General features: G+C 37.8%; 2 protein-coding genes across 2 annotated transcripts in view; both read left to right on the top strand.

Annotated features, from left to right (window-relative positions):
• Window positions 1–4,022: 4,022 nt before the first annotated feature.
• Window positions 4,023–10,351, top strand: LOC140171752 (gelsolin-like protein 2). The gene is made up of 5 exons (XM_072195071.1): window positions 4,023–4,234; window positions 5,449–5,598; window positions 6,796–6,883; window positions 8,011–8,106; window positions 8,867–10,351. Exons 2-5 carry the CDS (start codon window positions 5,474–5,476, stop codon window positions 8,960–8,962), a joined length of 405 nt encoding a protein of 134 aa, XP_072051172.1. The 5' UTR covers window positions 4,023–4,234; window positions 5,449–5,473; the 3' UTR covers window positions 8,963–10,351.
• Window positions 10,352–15,474: 5,123 nt separating this feature from the next.
• LOC140171755 (gelsolin-like protein 2) overlaps window positions 15,475–21,048 on the top strand; it is a 28,933-nt gene continuing 23,359 nt past the window's right edge. Inside the window, exon 1 of the mRNA XM_072195075.1 lies at window positions 15,475–15,627. The gene's annotated coding sequence lies outside the window, so the exon portion shown is untranslated. The remainder of the gene's footprint in view (window positions 15,628–21,048) is intronic.

Below are 21,048 nucleotides of genomic sequence, written 5' to 3'. Positions count from 1 at the left end.
GATAGTTCTATAGGACCAAATTCGATGTGGTGCCTAACTTACCCTGCAAGTGATAAGACTACATGGTCACGTTCAGTTTTAGTAAATTTTGGAGGAGTTTGGCTGTGCAGACATTTGTAGTAGCTACACACAACTGAATTGATAAACACTGCCGTTTTCTTCCATATTGCCAATATTTTTCTGATGCAAACACCTAATGACAATTTTTAATGTCTAATCCTGAATCCCTAAGCTTAGACTATGCCATAGTCGATTTTTGATAAATAAAAATGTTATTAATCATGATGAACGCATTCAGTGGAACTCGAAATTATACTGATATTTAGTAGGCCTACATCAAAATACTAGTATAAAATGGTTATGAAAAAGTTTAGGCTATATAATTATATTTGTGACAGTAAAAGTAAAGTATAGGCCCTACGTAGGCTTATATTATTGAATGCAACATACCGGTATCATAATGGCATAATTATAACTGTGATTATAATGACACTTCAATACTGAACAATTCTAATTTTAGAATCTGCCAGTTTATTATCAAACAGAGGGCGTACGGTGACTGAAAAGATCAGTTGTGAAAATCTATCAATTGTGCACTCATTAATTAAATCAGAGTTTTAAGCTTAAATGTAATAGCCAGAGTAGTGCACAATTGGCAAGTGGACTACGGAGAAGTCTACCCTAAGCTCGACAGCGAGCATCGCAAAACCTTTTAATACATGGGCAAGTTGAACTGTTGACAGATTAGTTGTTACTGATAATGGCAACTGGCAGACCAGTTATGAACCACAGGGAAGTTCAAATGTTGGCACACCAGTCATGCCAGTAATGAACCACAATTATAGGTGGGCCATCTGGCAAGTAGTCCGTTGTGAATGTTGGTGCACATGTAATGAACCACAATTATAGGTGGGCCATCAGGGAAGTTGTCAGTTGTGAATGTTGGTGCATATGTAATGAACCACAATTATAGGTGGGCCATCTGGCAAGTAGTCCGTTGTGAATGTTGGTGCACCTGTAATGAACCACAATTATAGGTGGGCCATCAGGCAAGTTGTCAGTTGTGAATGTTGGTGCATATGTAATGAACCACAATTATAGGTGGGTCATCTGGCAAGTTGTTAGTTGTGAATATTGGTGCATATGTAATGAACCACAATTGGTGGGCCATCAGGGAAGTTGTCAGTTGTTAATGTTGGTGCACCAGTAATGGACCACAATTATAGGTGGGCCATCGGGCAAGTAGTCCGTTGTGAATGTTGGTGCACCATTATGTAATGAACCACAATAATAGCTAGGTGGGTCATCAGGGAAGTTGTCAGTTGTGAATGTTGGTGTACCAGTAATGAACCACAATTATAGGTGGGCCATCGGGCAAGTAGTCCGTTGTGAATGTTGGTGCATATGTAATGAACCACAATTATAGGTGGACCATCAGGGAAGTTGTCAGTTGTGAATGTTGGTGCACCAGTAATGAACCACAATAGGTGGGCCATCTGGCAAGTAGTCCGTTGTGAATGTTGGTGCACCAGTAATGAACCACAATTATAAGCAGGCCATCATGGAAGTTGTCAGTTGTGAATGTTGGTGCACCAGTAATGAACCACAATTATAGGTGGACCATCAGAGAAGTCGTCAGTTGTGAATGTTGGTGCACCAGTAATGAACCACAATTATAGGTGGGCCATCAGGGAAGTTGTCAGTTGTGAATGTTGGTGCACCAGTAATGAACCACAATTATAGGTGGGCCATCATGGAAGTTGTCAGTTGTGAATGTTGGTGCACCAGTAATGAACCACAATTATAGGTGGACCATCAGGGAAGTTGTCAGTTGTGTTGGTGCACCAGTAATTAACCACAATTATAGGTGGACCATCAGGGAAGTTGTCAGTTGTGAATGTTGGTGCACCAGTAATGAACCACAATTATAGGTGGACCATCAGAGAAGTCATCAGTTGTGAATGTTGGTGCACCAGTAATGAACCACAATTATAGGTGGACCATCAGGGAAGTTGTCAGTTGTGAATGTTGGTGCACCAGTAATGAACCACAGTGGACCATCAGGGAAGTTGTCAGTTGTGTTGGTGCACCAGTAATGAACCACAATTATAGGTGGACCATCAGGGAAGTTGTCAGTTGTGAATGTTGGTGCACCAGTAATGAACCACAATTATAGGTGGACCATCAGAGAAGTCATCAGTTGTGAATGTTGGTGCACCAGTAATGAACCACAATTATAGGTGGGCCATCAGAGAAGTTGTCAGTTGTGTTGGTGCACCAGTAATGAACCACAATTATAGGTGGACCATCAGGGAAGTTGTCAGTTGTGAATGTTGGTGCACCAGTAATGAACCACAGTTATAGGTGGGCCATCAGGGAAGTTGTCAGTTGTGAATGTTGGTGCACCAGTAATGAACCACAGTTATAGGTGGGCCATCAGAGAAGTCGTCAGTTGTGAATGTTGGTGCACCAGTAATGAACCACAATTATAGGTGGGCCATCAGAGAAGTTGTCAGTTGTGTTGGTGCACCAGTAATGAACCACAATTATAGGTGGACCATCAGGGAAGTTGTCAGTTGTGAATGTTGGTGCACCAGTAATGAACCACAAGTGGTGTACCATTGGTGAACCACAATTATAGGTGAGCCATCTGGCCAGTTGTGAATATCATGTTTGGTGCCCCAGTAAGGGTTAGGTTATCAGAAAGTTGTGAATGTTGGTAACAGGGCCATCAGGTCGGAGCCTATCTGCTTCTGTTAGTCGATGATAATTACGCCCTCATTCTCTTCAAAACCTACCTTTCAAGCTATGCACAAGTCCACGATCATGATTTGAATATTGATTTTCGTGGGAGTACAACAACGGGTCTAGTCTTTCTCTGATATGAAAATCTGTTCTGAAGAGAGGGGGATCAAATAAATTTCAGACCGTAAAAGGGAGATCAACCATTATTGTTAGCTATTGTTATGACCGCATTAAGGGCGTCAACAAACTTACGTCGATCTAAATCAATGCTCCAACTTCCGCATGCTATAGGCTTTTTAGCCTGGCTTGAGCATTTTGTTTGAGCCTGGTCCCATCAGGACCCAAGCGTGTCTCCACGGGAGTCCACGCGGAGCGACCGTTTAAACAAAGAAGCAAACGAACCAACTTTTCCATCCTATAATATGAACACTTATGCCTATCCCCGGCTGGGCTATGAAGCTTCTATGAGATGTCTTTATGTGTGGTTCCCCATTTGCACCGGCCATTAGCTGTCAGCTGTGCACTTCAGGAATGTCAACCCCGATCAACTCCAATACTGCAATACTTCTTGCCAGCAGGGTTATTTTACCGTCCGATTGGGTGGCTGGTTTTGACGATTTTGCCTGGCCTGATAAAATAATCAGTGGCGTACCGTGGCCGCTCCTACCCCGGGGGGGGTGAAGAAAATTCAATTTTGCCGCCCTTCCCCAAAACGGTTGACCCAAAAACACATTTTCAAAATGTTTTATACTTTTTCAAATTTTTCCGCCCTTTTTTCTTTACTAATTCTTTTTGTCGCCCCTTCGTTTTTGCCGCCCCTTGCTTTTACCCCAGGGGGCTCTCGCCCCCAAAGCCCCCCCCCCCCAAATACGCGCATGAAATAACTAATTTGAAGCCCTGTCATCTCTTCGTCGATAGCTTTGAAAGGCTTTATGAGCTTTTATGCCCGCTTTTATGTAGGCCTACAGATCCCATGGCTACAGATGTATGACATAAAATTATATGGTTATTCGTCGATCATGACGTAAACCTCGTGCTTCAGGTTATAAGCAAAATTGGCAACACTGCTCTATTGCTCACCATGCTCACTGGAATCTCAAACATGCTCATCTCCCGGGCTCATCTGTCAGGGCATACCAATTTATTTATATTCATCATGTTCATAGACATGATAGAATGACCCTTAAATAATTATGGCAATTGAGTGTAATGCTGCACAACTGCAGGTCAAATTTTGATATCCGCATGATGTGATAATTGTTGCATGGAAATGAACTCTGCCATTTCACCATCTGATATGAGACTGTATTTTGGCTAGTACTCCGTCTGCTCTGATTGATGCGGTTCACCATTGACGCGGCCTCTATCATCCATCCAGAATATCGGGTCTGGATGCAATTTTGGGTGGTGCCGCTGGGAAGATCCCGGTTAAAATATCTTGCACTATTAAAGTTCTGGGTTGTGGATAGCTAGTACACACGAGTACAAAGTGAGTATAAATATAATATCAGTGCAAATGGATTTTAATCAACTCATAGAATTGGAATAGTCTGGATGGGTAGACATTTCAGGAATTATACTATTACTAGCCTATATTATGTAAATGTATGGGATATACTAGTACCAGGGATGGACATCTGAGTATAATAAAGTACCATATAGGCCTATTATGTATATGGTCGCATGTCATGAATTGGTCATTTTCTGTGTAACATAATGTAAATGAGAAAAATATCACCAATTTTGATTCACTTCACAAACTATAGATTTCTGGAAAGCTATTATTACAAGAATGCCAAATCAACAAAGTATAACATCATGGGTAAGAATATACAGGGTGGAACATCAACAAAATTAGCATCTTTCTTGTCACACTGAACCCCATATTTTCCTTTTCTGAAAGCTATATAGGCCTAGCTCAAAATAAATATGGATTCAGAAAGACATTCAATGGGCCCTTCAAACAAAAAAAGAAAGAACATAAAGGCATGATACTAGTAAGCTCTCCTCTCATTATAAAAAGTGGAGATTTTACTTGTAATCTATTTTATATATTTTTTGTTTGTGAGTCAGGACTGACTATTATTGTATATTATATTACAAATGTAGTGCAACATTTTGTATCTTTTGTTTTTGATTTTTTGATTGTTCTTTGATTTTGTGATTTGATTGTGATTTTTTGTTGATTTTGATGATTTAAAAAATAATAAAAGCACAGGGCATCTCGATGCCTTGTGGAAAAGATAAAAAAAAACCTAAAAAAACACATAATTATCTACAAAATGACACCAAACTTTCTACAATAGGTATTATACTTTTAGAATAAACCACATATGAAGAAAGCATTTTGAGGTTTGAAGAAAGCATTTTCATGTTATATACGGATCCTCCATTTTTGGGTGACCTATTTGAGACATGCGACAAGGAACTTGGTGTAAAACATTTTGGCTCCCTCTGCCACAAAACCACACTATTATTCTTCAACTCCCCACATTTTTTCCATTTGTAGCTTAATGTGACTTAAAATATAGGACTATGACCATAACATAAATAGTCACTCGATAGTCTATGACCATATATATGGTGGATTTTGATTCTTACAAACGAAGACGAAATCTAGGCCCTTAGGCCTACTAAAAATATCATAAATCATAATGTATCACTATCAATGGGTTTACATCATATAAAACATTTCCTTTGTAGGCTGCTTTAATAGTAAACAGTAAAGATGAAGACCAAACGAGTCAAAACAGAGTCAGCATCTGTAAGGGTTGGAGACATATCCCATGAGGCAGATGAGATCCAGGAAGAGGAGGAAGACAGATACGCGAACTGCACAGGTTCTTTATACAGGTTAGTCGCCTAATCGCCTTGCCATTAACCGGGCCATTGTATGGTCATGCAATATGCATGGATAATGATAACAAAAACAACAACAACAACAATAATAATAATAATAATAATACATGTAAGTTTTGGCAATGATGACTATGATTTTAAAAGGGCATTTCGGGATCCACTGCCTCATCCCCCCACTTTTTCAACAACAAAAATTGAATTTTTTTATACCACTGGAAACCTCTGGCTACATAATGTTTATGTACCAAAAATTACTTGCAGATTAATTCGTTTAGCAAAAATATAGTCAAATTTGAATTTCGTTCTGGTATACGAAATTACAACAGTGGCCTATGGAGCAGTGCAATACACATAATCATGCATAACTCGCAAGTTTACGCAAAATCGGAATCAACTGAAATTTTGGGAATAAGCTTTTTTCGTGGATATCTACTAAAAATGTCATTAAAAGAGCATGCTAGGATCACGAAACCCTCCTTTAATGATGATGGTGATGATGATGATGATGATAAACATCAAAACTGAATAACCATGATAACGATACGAGAAAGAAACATTGGCACGGTTGTTTGATGGCATGTAAAACGGAGTCATTTTTAAGAAAAGTTGAACAATGATGGCGCGATTTATGTAAAATCTTGTTTGCATGTTTACAAGGGATAGATACTTGTAAATGGTATTAGAACATTGCAGCAAACAGACTAACAAATGACAAGGGAATTAAAAAAAAACTTTTTATCATGAAATGTAAGGTTAACGCATATTATTTGGCTAATTTAAATTAAAAATATATGCAAAGAGCACCCTCAATTTGCACACAAATGTACAGTTTATAGACTGATTAAAATTACCACAAAAAAATCAGAAAAGGATGAATAATTTGATATAGAAATGAAAATCTATATTAAAAATTGCTACAAAATACATGAAATATATGTGTATATACAGTTTATTAGTGTAATAGCTGTTGGTATTATTCAGGTCTAGAATTGAACATTATATAATTATAATAATTTTTTTAATTTATTATTATTAATAAATGATCACATCAAATAAAAGTCTCGACGAGTGGGCGAAATCATGCATATAGGCCTTCTGTCCCTCGTATAGTGCTAAAACTTGAACCGTCGCTCTAGTTTTAAATCAATATTTTAATTATATGCCCTTTCTTTTTTCCTGAAATTAATTTAGAATGTCGATCGCCAATGGAAAACTGGAGTTTCAACTGGAGTTTGAAGTACCAACGTTACCCATACCAGCTTCAAAATTCGATTCCAGTGTGAGTAATGATCAAACTATAATCTATAATTTGCGGGTGATTAAAAAAAGTGCATGCCCTAAAATACTAGCTAATAGTATACACTGCAAGTACCCAAACACATCAAATTAAAATTCTTGCTTAAAGCCCCACATTGAGAATCATCGTTTCCCATGCAGACATCAGGAATGATGACAGGTTCACCTTGAAGGTATGGATATTCTTGTAAATATATGGGCTTTCCCTTAGATCATCCAATATGCCATGGTTACTACATCTGGTATCTACTGGTCAGCAGTTTATACTCCTATTTCCCCATCTATTTACCCGTGTGGCGTAAAGGTCATGCTCCTGTGTACCCTACCTCGAGAGGCTACCTAATGAGAGGCTACAATACACATTGTCCACACCAGGTAAATAATGATTTTGTACATGCAGTAAACGAACCAATAAAATTACTCAAAATGATATAAATTGTGGAACCTACTTTAGGAAACAGTGCAATCATACAAGACAATATAAAAGTCAATACAAGGTAGACATCATAATAAGATAATGAACATTATGACACTTGATCATACACAAAAATGATATTGACTATAAAGGCTTATACACAAATTGCAAACAATCATCAATCAAGTGATTAGTGTCTTTCAGAGTATATGGTGACATTGGTTTCAGAGTCAGGCAATTAATTATAATTACAGAGCAAATGTTTTTTGCGATGACGGCAGGTGCTAACGAGTTCATTCCTTTTGTTTAAAGTAGATAGTTCAGGTTTGTAGATTATGAAGTACTTTTCTTCAATACACAAATTGCAACGTTTACTGGAAGTCGAGTAAGATTATATTCTAAGTTTATATTCCGCGCGCGGTGAGCGATTGTATTTTAAACCAATAAGGTACTCACTTTTCCCGGAGTTCTATCTCATTGGCATGGTTGTGAAATCGATCTGTCCTCCAACATGGCTGCCATTTCAATTGTTATACCGTTGGTTATTTGCATTGTTTTATGTTCTCTGACATGGTTGAATCGCTCTGAGGTTATTTTCAACGTATGTCAGGTGCTATGGAGGAGGTGGAGGAATTTCGTGATTGAAAGTCGTTTTGGATTAATAATGATAAATAGTACTTGTATTATTTTTGCAGGCTGTATTTGTTGTTGACATTGGGTTGATGTGTTTTATATGGATTGGTAATGCAGTCGATGATGTGATTTCAAAGAATGGAATGATCATTGCACACGTAAGTAACATGATATCTATCATCAGTGATCTACCTCTGGACAAAGAGTCAAGAATACCTCTTAGCTCGGATCTATTTGGAGCTATTTGGCAAACTTACACCTGGACATTAATCCATGTCTAGTCTAGATAGACCACCAAAGCAATTTCTTTGTGTTTTAAGCAATAATTACGACCATCAGGACTTTGGTCTTCACGTGGTCCTGAGACGAGGCCGAAGCCGCTATATAGTTTTAAACTTCTGTCAGACGAGATCTCATTCTTGAAGGACTTTGTATTATTTGTTTTTCTCTAAGAGTGCCCGAAATTACGGTAAACCTTGCAGGAAACTTTGACAGCCAAAGCCAGGCAAAGTCCAATAGTGCTCAGAGGCTAGTAAATCAATGGGATGCCAAGGGATATTATTTTGGACCTCTAAAGCAGTACTGGATCCGCCACGTATGAATATTAGGTAATATTATACATTCGTATATCGGCCTCGGGGGAGGGGGGGGGGTGGCTGTCCCCAGAAATTTTCAGGATAAAATGGGGACAGCAAAAAGTAAAGTGCCCTTAAAATGACTAAAAATGGGACAAAACTAATTGATATGACAAAATATAGGGACGAAGATTTGGCTTTGCCCCCTCACACTAAAATCATGGCTACGCTGCACTGATATCGGCGCTTCCGTTTGGCGTTGCACATGAAATCGCGTTAATCGCCAATTGTCGTAATTCTTTCTAAAATTCTTATTTTATATCTTGTGTTTTCATCATTACAGAACTATCTACAGAAGAGCTCTCATCCATTGATTCCAGTTACCATAGTCAAAGAAGGCAGGGAACCCAAAAACTTCAAGCGAGTAGTCCACAATTAGACAACTTGAATCCAGTAATCAAAATAAACTATGACATGAGATGAATGTTTATCCCATGGACAGATGACTGGGTGGATAGAGGGGTGATACATCGTATGGAAGAGTTATCCAATGGGTTTGGGACTTACGATAAGTTTAGGCCTTCCGATACGTCGTATCGGTAGGTTTTATACGTTCATGCTCTGGCATAAAAACATGATACGATTTTTGACCAATGAGAAAAGAGCGGCAACTTTAGCTTTCAATGCAAGAGGAATAATGAAGCGCGTAGCGTCACGCCGCTCAGCGGCAGGCGGCATGCAGTATCAACCAGCAACCAGCATGAAATCCACCCGTATACGAAAACTGTATAAACCTGTAACTTTTCTTTAATTAGAATTGTTGAAAGGAGAAACTTGCTTGATGTGCCCTGGGTAATTTTGGATTGTTGGGAATCCCCTGTTCTCTAGAATATTCATTGTATTGCACCATGAATTGAATATGACATCATGTTGGGAAAAAAACCAGGAAGTGATGTAATGTAAAAGGTTAATGTATATAATTATTCTTGGGAATTTCCCGATTACATCATATGTTGTGAAGTAACTGGTTATTAATATAATGGGATTTTTCTATGCTTGGGATATAAGAAAATGTTAACACAATTCTTCACAGTTTTCAGTGTTCTGGGCTAGCTAGTGTGCTTACAGTCCATATGCCTTCAAAGAAAGGAAATTGCAAACCAGACATATCTAATGTAGTCAATGTACCAGTAAGATCTAGAATACGTGAAAGTGCGTACCTCTTCCAAGAAAGGAATATATAATTATATTATGCTGTCGACTTGCTGAAGTCTGGTTTATGAAACAACACATCTGTCAATGTAAGTGGAAACAGGGGGATCCAAGACAGACATGTTTTCCTGTAGTAATTGCGTGAACGGTGAAAATAGCACCATCTTGGAGATAATCAACTGTGCGATGATTTTATGCAAAGGATATAAAAGTCTTCAGTGGAGTTCGCTGAACAGTGATCTTCGCAGGACAAGTGAATCAGGATATACATCAACAAGAGCATTGACATCAGCACTTTCAAATCAACAACAAGTAACTTTATTTATCACAGTGTATTTGATTGATTCTGACTGATTGTTTGTATTTATGTTCACTCACAAGATTATTGATAAAAAAAAACAAAGCTCAATGATTTATAGTGCGCTATGTACAGGCACAACGCCTAGACGTTGATCCACAAGCCACAGCACACGTTGTCGCTGACCACTACGGCCCCACATTATTCCATAAACCATTAAACAACAATTCAGGGACTTTGCTGCTTCAAGATCGATTGAGCTAACTTGACTGCTAAAATCATACTTATCTTCTGATTAAAAGATTCAGATATTGTTAACTTAATCAAACAGTGTATTATTGTCGTGCATGCGTGAATTTTGGTATTAAGTTAACATAACAGCATTATTAGGAGTGTTCATAAATACTTTGGTGGGGTTTGGAAAATATGGGGATCAAAATAATTTAGGGTCCTAAAACGGTATCAAACAAATTCAGTCCTTAGCAACGCCACGTAGGAGGGGGAAACTGGAGTGGGTATTATAGGAAGGGGTAGAGTTTGCTAGAGCGAGGATAGAGAGGGGGAGAATATGGAGTAGTAACCGACAAGACGTTCGCGTTGAAGTAAATTTGAGCAAGAAATCCAATCGATATTCCTGAAGTTGCCTTTGCGGTTGGAGTAAATTTTCATTTCGTAAACTCCCTATTGGCGGGTTTTACGTGCTACAATGCTTGTGAAATAGCCATCGCTGCACGCTGTAAACTGCAACTTTTACATTGATTTCGTGTATTTTTCTTTAAAAGCACTACCAGTGTTGTCATGGTTGTTATTATTGAACGACATTGGACAAATTGGGTACCAAAATGCGCGTAACTAAATCATCCTTCTTTCTATGTTAAAATATTGTGAAAACAATTATTAGTTCTGAAGCTATAGGCGTATTTATAACAGCTGCGTTACTTTTCGTGCAGACTTTAGAAACTGTGAGAGCATGGCAAGGCATGGACAAGCTGGAGCGGGTAGCTCTTCTGACTGGCTTTGTAGCAATGCCTTTAGATCTGGTGGGCACAAACTGGTGTGCATTTTGTATAGTACTGTTGCTGCAGCTACTTGACGTCTTTGATGGAGAGATGTGGTGTTCAGCTTTTTATTTGCTTCCTCTTCGGTCACGCCTCGGGGGGCACTTCAATTTGAAATGGATATAGGTGTAGGGCTGGCACTAAGGGTCATTCGGTGAGAGCAAAATGTAAAAAATATGGGGTCATTGGGTGAGAGCATGATTTTTGGCATTCGGTGAGAGCTAAATGTAAAAAATATGGGGTCATTGGGTGAGAGCATGACCTTTTTTTGAAATGGAACCTTTGGGTGAGAACCGAAACAGCGCCACAAAAATCGAATTTTTAGTTCTCAATAGCGTCAAATTTCTTTGTTTTTTCAAAATAAGTAACAAAACCAGTGATAAATGAAAGTTGCTGTTCAAATTGAACTTGTAAGGGTCTTTGGGTGACAGATCAAATGGAAAAATAGGGGGGTCTTCAGGTGACAGAGCCGGGACAGAGCATGTGTTCGTAAAAAATATGGGGTCTTTGGGTGACAGCGATGCTGAAAAGGGGGTCTTAACAGCCCTACATACGCGTCACCTCCAAAGTTGAAGTGCCCCCCGGGTCACGCCTATGATTCGAAGGGCATTCTTGTGGATAGAGTCTAGTAATCTTAGAAGGTCCTGGAGTGGTGGCCCTGGCACTCATCCAAGATAGTGAAGTGAGACGTATTTGATCAGGGAGGGGGCACTTCCTTAGTCACATGTATGATCCTCTCCTGGCTGATAATACGCCCTCTTCAGTCGTGAAATCTAATCGAAGTCTAATCTCCGTATACATGGTATAGTAAATTTAAAGTTGACTCATGGTCGCATTTTCCCCCAGATCTTTGCCCTCGAGTCGGCCAAAGAAGAAAAATTTGATCCTTTACCAAGATAGATTTGAACATCTAGACAGCTCTCTAAGTGAGCTATCCCGGGGAGCTATCAAGGAAGCAGTTGGTTATAGCGATGGTTATAGATACCCACTGAGTCCCATGTTCAGATCTTAAAGGGGCATTTCGTGATCCACAGCCTCATCCCCCCACTTTTCCCCAAAAAAGTTGAGATTTTTACACCACTGGATACCTCTGGCTACATAATGTTTATGTACCAAATATTTCTTGCAGATTAATTCGTTTAGCAAAAATATCGCCAAATTTGAATTTCGTTCTGGCGCACCAGAACGAAATTACAACATTGTCTATGGAGCAGTGTAATACACATAATCATGCATAACTCGCAAACGCAAAATCGGAATCAACTGAAATTTTGGAAATAAGCTTTTTCGTGGATATCTACTGAAAAATGTCATAAAAAGAGGAAGCTAGAATCACGAAATCCTCCTTTAATTAAGAATGAATAAAAAAATAATGTTTTCTTCATGGCTATTTAACATGATTAAACTCGAGATTACTAAGTACCAAGTACATTACCCTGAACATTGAGGGCGTCCATTTGCACGTTTTCACTATTTGCTTTGATTCCGTTGAGAGATATTCAATTTCCATATTGAATTTAATATTCTAATGGGTTGACCGTAATCAAATCCTTCCATCAACACAACTGAGATGTGATTTCACATCACTATCATCAGGCAGAGACTGGTTGCATATAATCCCAGCATGCATTGCGCCCGGGCATTGCGGATATATTATGTAACAGCTTATTTCATAAGCCAATCAGCATGATCAGGTCGACCAGCGGCCAATTCTGACCAATAAGTTTGTTTCTTGGTGAGCTGTAGCCTGAGTCCCTCGGCCCCGATCTCGAAACAATCAACATGGCGGAATAAAATGGCCGTTAACTCACCTGCAAGCACAACCCGATGACCGTGCGTAAGCAGCTGAAGGACTGGTGGATCAAGTCTAGGTGAGCTGTACATGCAGTGGCGTGGCTATAGGGGTGGGCAAGGTGGGCGAGTGGGAAAATGGGAGGGGGACGATGCAGGGACTGAACTGAGTAAAAATAAACTGGGGAAGCCTAAAAGGAAGGGAAGGAAATTCGGGAAAAGGGAGGAAGACAACTTGAGTGAAAATAAAAATAAAAACATTTTGTATGGAGAAAATAATTCAAAGCGCAGGTAAAGGAAATGAGGAGTGAAAGAAAGGGGAAGAAATTAAAAAATGTGAATAAGAAGGAAAGAGAAGATCAGGCAAAGAATGGGAAAATGAGGGTAGAAAGGGAAAAGAAAGAGACAAAGGGAAATCGAAAATGGAGAAAGAGAAACCAGAAGGGACAGGTAATGAGAAGAAAAGGACAATGAAAGACAGCATAAGAGCCTGAAGAGAGGAAGGGAAGCACCAGGAAGGGAAGAGGAGAAGAAGGCTGATGACAAATGAAGAAGTAAACGTTTAGGGCAGGCCCGTACGCAGGGGGGGGGGGGTGTGCGGGGTTGCGACCGCACCTCCCCAAATTTGCAAAAGTATACAAAAAGTCCCAAAAAAATAAGGTTTTTTACGCTTTTTTGGTCAAAAAAGGTCCAAATTTGGGGAAGAAAGTCCACTTTTCACAAAATCGCCCCCCCATGTAAAAAAAGTCCACTTTTTCAAAATCAGCACCCCCCTTAAAAAAATCCTGCGTAGGCGGGCCTGGTTTAGGGAATAGTTTAAATAAATGGAATGGGAAGGGGATCCGCCTCCTGGACCCCCGCCAAGGGGATTATAAGTTATTGGCCAAAATATAGAGACTTGCACCTTCTACATTTTTATCTATAACTCGGGAACCGTAAAACCTACCAAATAATAATTTTTGACAAACGTGTGTCACTTTTTACGAAAAAGATTTGATTTTTGAGAAAAATTAGACAGAGCAAAAAACAGACGAACGTACGTTTTCAAAATTAGGGTGCGACTTGATTGCTGTCTACTGAAGATATCAATAGGTAGCAATTGTTGTCTACTGAAGATAGCAATAGGTAGCAATATTATTGTCGTCTACTGAAGATAGCAATAGGTAGCAATTGTCTACTGAAGATAGCAATATGTAGCAATTGTTGTCTACTGAAGATAGCAATAGGTAGCAATTGTTATCTACTGAAGACAGCAATATTAAAGTAGCAATTGTTGTATACTGAAGATAGCAATAGGTAGCAATTATTGTCTACTGAAGATAACAATGGGCAGCAATTCCTATTTACTGAAGATAGCAACATTAGGCAACAATGAAGTCAACAGAAAATTGCAACATTTATGCTGCAACCATTTTTACATCTGAGATCATATCTTCCAAACAGTTTAATCAAATGAGCTCTGGTTTTCTACAAATTATAGCTAAACGACGTGGCTTTCACCTAATGTAAATACTGAATAATGGGTGAAAACAGATTTTGAAATATCACCACATTCGTTTGAACCCGCTTTTATTGGATATCCGTGTATTTCAAATATCTCAACAAATATCAATATGTGAAATGTGCTCAATCCAACCAATCAACATTATAGGCCCCATGTCACAGGGGCCCAAAGTTGCTTAACATATTCTCAAAATTGCATAAAGTTATTCAAAAGTTTCCCAAAGTTGCTCAACATTTTCTCAAAATTTCATAAAATTATTCAAAGTTTTACAAAGTGTTAAAACACTTTTTTCAAAATTGCCTTAATTTGGTGAAAATACGCTCGAAAGTTGTCAAAATTACTCAAAATCGCTTCACCCTTCGAACAAACTGCGTAAAGTAAGCGCGAATTGTACAAAGTTGCAGAAATGTTTTTCATTGTGGCCAGGCAATGTCAGGCAGCTTTGTGCACTTTTACATAATATTATAAAATTTTGCGAAATTTCAGGCATTTTTGGAGAATTTTGCCAACTTTGAGTAACTTCCCTTCCCCTGTGACATGTGGCCTCATTATACCGCATAAACATTCTTGGATATACAAGGGCAAGGGAAAACATGTAAAGTAAACTGAACGGATGCAGTAATAAAAATAATCCTGGGTTGGGGTTAAACGACAAACAGCATGAACAGAATAATGAATTATGGGATGCATTCATCTGTCCTTCATTCACCAGTATATTATACCACTTCCTCATTGGCTATCATGTGCACATGCGCAATGGTCTTCTTAAAGCACTTCTGGAATGTCGTCTGCATCCAAAACGCTCCTCCTCTTCAAATGTTGCCGATATCCCGATTTGGTTGCCAAGTTTGTGCTACTTTGAAGAATTTTGCCTCGAAAACAAAATTCATCTCATAAATAACAATCACTACTGGTTTTAAAAAAACCTTAAACAAGGTTAACAATGACATAAAACGATGCGTTATTGGGGTGGTTCTTTGCTTGTATGTAAAACAATGGATATTCGTATCTAAATGAGCGCCTTATTCGCGTTATTTTATTTTTAACTCAGCGCTTTGGTGATAGAAAAACTAGCAACACTGCTCTGCTCCTTCTTTCTTGGTTGACTCCTTTGGCTGAGTTGACCTCTGCATCAACCATCTTAAAATACCCATCTCAGGCCTGGGTGCAATTTGGGCGGTGCCGGGAAAGATATCAAGCAGAGGTAGCCGTGCTATTTATTTGTTTTGGACCTTTTGGTGGTAAGTTATATAATTTCCGTGTTTTATTGTAAATATTTATAACAAAAATAGAGATGATATTATACCCAAAAATATTGTAGGCAAAATTGATATTTAGTTTTTAGATATTTAATCTAACGAATATAGTTTCCATAACTTATGACAATGAGATGTCATAGGTGTCATTCAAAATTATTAATTTCTATTAAATTTCGGTGATATCTGTATATTTGTTCGCATGTCATCAGAATGATCAGAACTTAAGAAAACTTGATCGAGATCAGCCATCGTCTATAAGAATATAACTTTTCTGCCACAAGTTTTAAGTTTAAGTTTTAAGTTTAAAAATACTTTAACATTTTTACTATGATGACAATGTTTAATAACCACATTTTATGTTAGATTCTTCAGGTTTTTTTAATTACAAATCGGAATATATAAAATCAATATTTTCGAACGCAGCCCTAGTAAAATAATTCAACATCCTTAAAAGCAATCTGTTATAGGGCCTATTAAATAGCGAAATGTTTCATTCTCTTTTAAATGGTTTATATGAACTATTATAAACCAAACATGCTCTGCACAATAGGAAAATAGCTCGTGAAACGTGAGTCGGTATCAAGCAGTTTTTAGCTTGGGGTTATTGAGGTCTGAAACGTTTTTGCTGCACTTTATAAGCTAAAGGCCTTTAAATGTGAAACGGTTTCTTTAGATCATGTGTTTATTTGATTTGATTAGTATTACTTTATTTATACGTGATTGGAATTTTTACTTTGTTTTCTGCATGCTTCATTATATCATTCATAAACATTCTTAAATAGAAAATATATATATCGAAACGTAGATAAGCGTATCCGAAATCAAATTGTCTTTCAAGATAATGCAATAACTCACCTAAATAAATTGCATAAAAACACTCGGTCGTAATATCATAAATGCTAAACAAAGTGCAACAATTCGGGTTAATCTGCATCGCATTTAAGGCCGTTGATCTTTGCGCTTAGCTAATTATATGTCTTTAGACATCTTCGCCAGAGTATTGTTAACATTTTATGACCTCTGGGCATGTAATTGACTGACAGTCCCATCCATCAACTTACTCATCCCACAGATGAACTTTGACCTTTGCAATGATGCTCACCCAGACAACCCAGATTTCACGATTTTGAAATGTGTGCGTCAAGTGTGAAACATAATAAACTTAAGGATTGAATTGAGAAAATTAAAATCAAAATCCCAAAATGGAGATATTTGTAGAAGAGGTCTTTCATTGTACAGGGTGAGTCAAAAAAAAGTGCAATAGAGCAAAGAATCGATATTTATGAAAGAACCACGTTGAACTTTCCCATTATTGAAAGTTTCAATAAATGCCACACTCAATACCCACCTTCTTTGAAAAAATAGAGTGAATCACAACTACCGTTTAATTTTATGAGTCCTTTTGCTGCGATACCCAATTTCATTATTTGTCCACGAGGTACCATGCATTTTGAATGAGAGCACACAATGCACGATAAAGGCACCAGCTCTGAAACTGACTTTAACTTAAATGAGGTTGATTTTTGCGATATTTTAATTTCTTTATTCTGTTCAAACAAACTTTCTAACATTCCTTTAAGTCCTTCATACCTCACTCGACAGTTTTTAATCCCAATATGTTCAACTTACTGGATATTTTATAATTCACTCCACTTCAATTTGCGCGCATTTCATTTCAACATTTGAAAAAATCCACCTACAAATGTGTATGTTTTTGATAGAGAATAAAGATCTTTAAAGTAAAGGTAAAATGAAAATAACAATAAATAATGTTTCTTCACCTTAAACAAGACCAAGGACAATAACACTTTGGGTGCTCCATTTTATTTCAATGCCAATGAGGTTAAGAAAATGGCAGTTGTTCCAAATCTACCTTATACAGAGTGGGCTGACATTCAAATTTTAGATGTCTCTTGGACAAACATTAAAATTGGGTATCGCTATAAAATGTGTTATAAAAACAAAACGGTAAATGCTAATTCCTTGTCTTTTTCACACAAGGTCACTAATGGATAAATCATGTATAACATGTTTTAAAACCTAAAAGGTTCAATTCGGTTCTTAATTAAAAATGGATTAGTTTCTCTATTGCACTTTTTTTTTTTGACTCACCCTGTATTTGAATGCTATCATGGTTCATTATTGCTTGATCTGTGATGAGTTATAGTCAAGAGCAACGTAGAGCGCCACACCATATATCAGCCAGTCAGCAAATGCAAAAATGTTTTTTTTAATGTTATGGAAACGCTCTAATAACATTTAAATGCCGGGTTATATAAAGGTCATCATGAAAACGTTTTAACACGTTTTTATACGAAAAACACTATATAACAACATTATAAAAATGTTATTGTAGAATATGTTTAGCAAACATTTTTTCAAAACATTTTCTTAACTCTATAGGCCTATGCCTATAGCTTCAGAACTATTCATCGTTTTATATTCACAACAATTTATCGTACAAATTTAGATACCCCATTGTCTAATGTCGTTCAATTAGCATCACAGTAGTGTTTTAAAGAAAAATACCAAAATTTCCCGGGAAAATGTCAAAAGTTACATTTTACAGCATTCAATGATTATTCAAATCAATACAATTTACTACAACTTGAAAATTGAACAACATTTACCGGATTGATCGAACACTTCTTGTTGGTTTAAACATTAAGGATGAACATGGTTGAACAAATTCATCAGGATCGGTAGAATAAAGTCAATCAAAATGTTTTTATTTCTGATCCAATAAATTGCACTTACTGAATGAAGACTGCTACTATGAACTGGTCATCCAATCACCTATTGATTTCTTGGTGATTGACTTGGTGTTGCCAGTTGATTTTTTCCTGTTGGATGTTTGATGGATTTTTGACACCATGAACAGAGATGAAGGTCAATATCAACTTTCTCACATTTTTGATGAACTGCTACTTCCTGCGTCAAAAATCCATCAAAACATCCAATAGGGAAAAATCAACACTAAATCAATCACCAGTTCACAGTAGCAGTCTTCATTCAGTGTTGATAAAGATAACAGAGTGGTTATCGAAACGTACACAGTAAGTGCAATTTATTGGAACAGAACCGTTTGATTGACAGTTTGTAAAATTAAAAGCACTAACGAAAAGTAAGGTTTTTCTTTTCAACGGGTATGATGGGTGGTTTTGAAAGAAATAATATTGAATATTGGTACATTTGAAGCCTGAATCTTGCGGACAAGATGCTTATAATTATAAATGTTTTTGAAATATTTATCACAACAGCCTGGATTATATAGATAGATCCCAGCCGACGATTGAAGTTCATTTTCAACATGATACATGTAGCATCGTAGTCCGTTAGTACATGCACAGGTCAAATGACAAACACATTTGTCATCCCAATGATCATCTTTCACGTTCAAGAGCATTCATGTTCGTTCAACTTTCACAGCATCATCCATGGCATGTTTGTTTTAGGCCTGCGGTAAATGGGGTAGCAGATGTATCTTGCTGTGTCTAGCATGAGCTTCAGTAAAATGTTGTAATGCTACTACCAATTCGTCGGGCAACTCGTTTCTTGTTAATTGTTTCGTTTTATACTTTCCGGTAGGATCAGAAATGGCAATTCTCTTATTAGAGTAAATGTGCTTTCATCAATATTTAAAAGTCAATTTTAATAGGCCTATTATCCCGGCCTATTATAGGCTAGTCAAATTAAAAAATCACCCACCACTAATTGCAACCGAATCCATTTTGCATGCGCCCATCTCCCAAAAGCTCACCATAGTGCAGTGTCGTCCACGGCATATTCACCGTCACCTTTCCAGCCATAAACCCGCTTATTGAAGATTAAACCGATATATGCAGTACTAAACCATTATATAGTAATCTATTGTCCAATGCAAATTTATTACCACCTGATAATATTGATCCAATGAGCGACCGAATTGTCCGCTACGGACGACTAATCCAATCGATAATGACACTATTGACATGTACGAGCGGAGCTCCACTGACCGAGTTTTGGGGTATTTTTCACTGGGTTGCAGCTGTTTGCTGTCATTTACTCATCAAGGCGGACCACCGTTATTATAAGGACTATGCCAATTATTTAAAGATTGACATGTAGAGAATAAGCCATAATTGATTGACAGAAAGTACTAAATTTGTACCTATGACGGTTTTATGACACCAATCTTCCAAATACGACCAAAATATGGCTGCCCGGTGAAGCAAAATGTGCATTGGAATAACACGGCGAGTTTGGATAGATGGTAGGATTTCTTTTTAATAAAAATGTATGTTCACCCGTTATTAAAGCTTGTACCGGGTTGAAGATTCAGATATTTGGAGAAGAATAAGTAATTGAAACATAGAGCAAGTACTAAAATCATAGCTTTTATACTTTTGATATATGATGCTTACTAGTTCATCCCATATAGCTACAACACAGCGCTACCAGTAGGGTTTAATTGCTTATTGTGAGTGCCCCTGTGTTGTGTGCATACATGTAGTTAACAATAACTGCATGATGCACAAAAATATATCAAAAGTCCCCAAACAAATCCAAGTAGTGGAACAGTACCTAATTTGCATCAATGCAAAATAGCAGCTAATGCAGTGGTAAGGTCACAACTACGGAAGTGACGTCGGACTACGATAGCGAATACATTGGTATGGGTAGCAAGATTTGACCAAATTGTTCCTTTGGCAAAATTAAATCAAAATGATAAAGGTTGCATTATTTTGGATGTTTTGTTACATAGGTAACACCCACCACAAAATAGGTCAAAATCAACACGGCATATACTTTGATCTTCTTTGCTATGTTACCAAGGTAACAAACCACATGAGATATGGTAAAAACAAAGGCAATAATCAAGGGTACATATGTGTTCCAATATCTGTGGGTGCATTCACCTTTCTGTGAATATCACTGAAAATGAACATTTCCATTTTAGGCTTTACATTTCAGACTTTCAGTTATGCCGCCAAAATTCAGATTGACTTACACACGTTAGAAACTTACTTAGAACTGTCAGAAGGAAGTGCGACAAGGAAGGAAACAAAATGGTTGGCAATGTAATCACTGCTTGAGTCAATGTCTTCCCAGGGTTCATTGCGCGCGTAATGTGGCCTATAACCTGATGGATAAGGCAAATCGATACCTATAATTATACCAGGTGGCATGAAATGCCACAGTGATATATTGTGATGCAGGTGAATCTTCTGATTCTTCTTCCATTTCTTTCGTCAAACCCTCTTTTAAAATGCTACTAGTGCCAGACAAGCTCAGACACTTGCTCCGATCTCGACCAAACTTGGCCACAAGAAGCACTGACCCAAACTCCTTCTAAGGGGGCGCAGCACTAATTCAGTGTCCCATAGGATAACGTGTGAATTCGGCCTACTTCAAGCGCCATTT

The sequence above is a fragment of the Amphiura filiformis genome, chromosome 15, assembly GCF_039555335.1.
Source record: "Amphiura filiformis chromosome 15, Afil_fr2py, whole genome shotgun sequence".
Classification (NCBI taxonomy): domain Eukaryota; kingdom Metazoa; phylum Echinodermata; class Ophiuroidea; order Amphilepidida; family Amphiuridae; genus Amphiura; species Amphiura filiformis.
The sequence above is the reverse complement of the archived record's forward strand: the minus strand, read 5'-3'. Positions and strand labels throughout refer to the sequence as shown.

Coding starts and splice junctions, on each gene's coding strand:
- LOC140171752 (XM_072195071.1), top strand. CDS start 5,474: ATGAAGACCAAACGAGTCAAAACAGAGTCAGCATCTGTAAGGGTTGGA. Junction 6,884..8,010: donor CTTCAAAATTCGATTCCAGT/GTGAGTAATGAT, acceptor TTATTTTTGCAG/GCTGTATTTGTTGTTGACAT. Junction 8,107..8,866: donor ATGGAATGATCATTGCACAC/GTAAGTAACATG, acceptor TCATCATTACAG/AACTATCTACAGAAGAGCTC.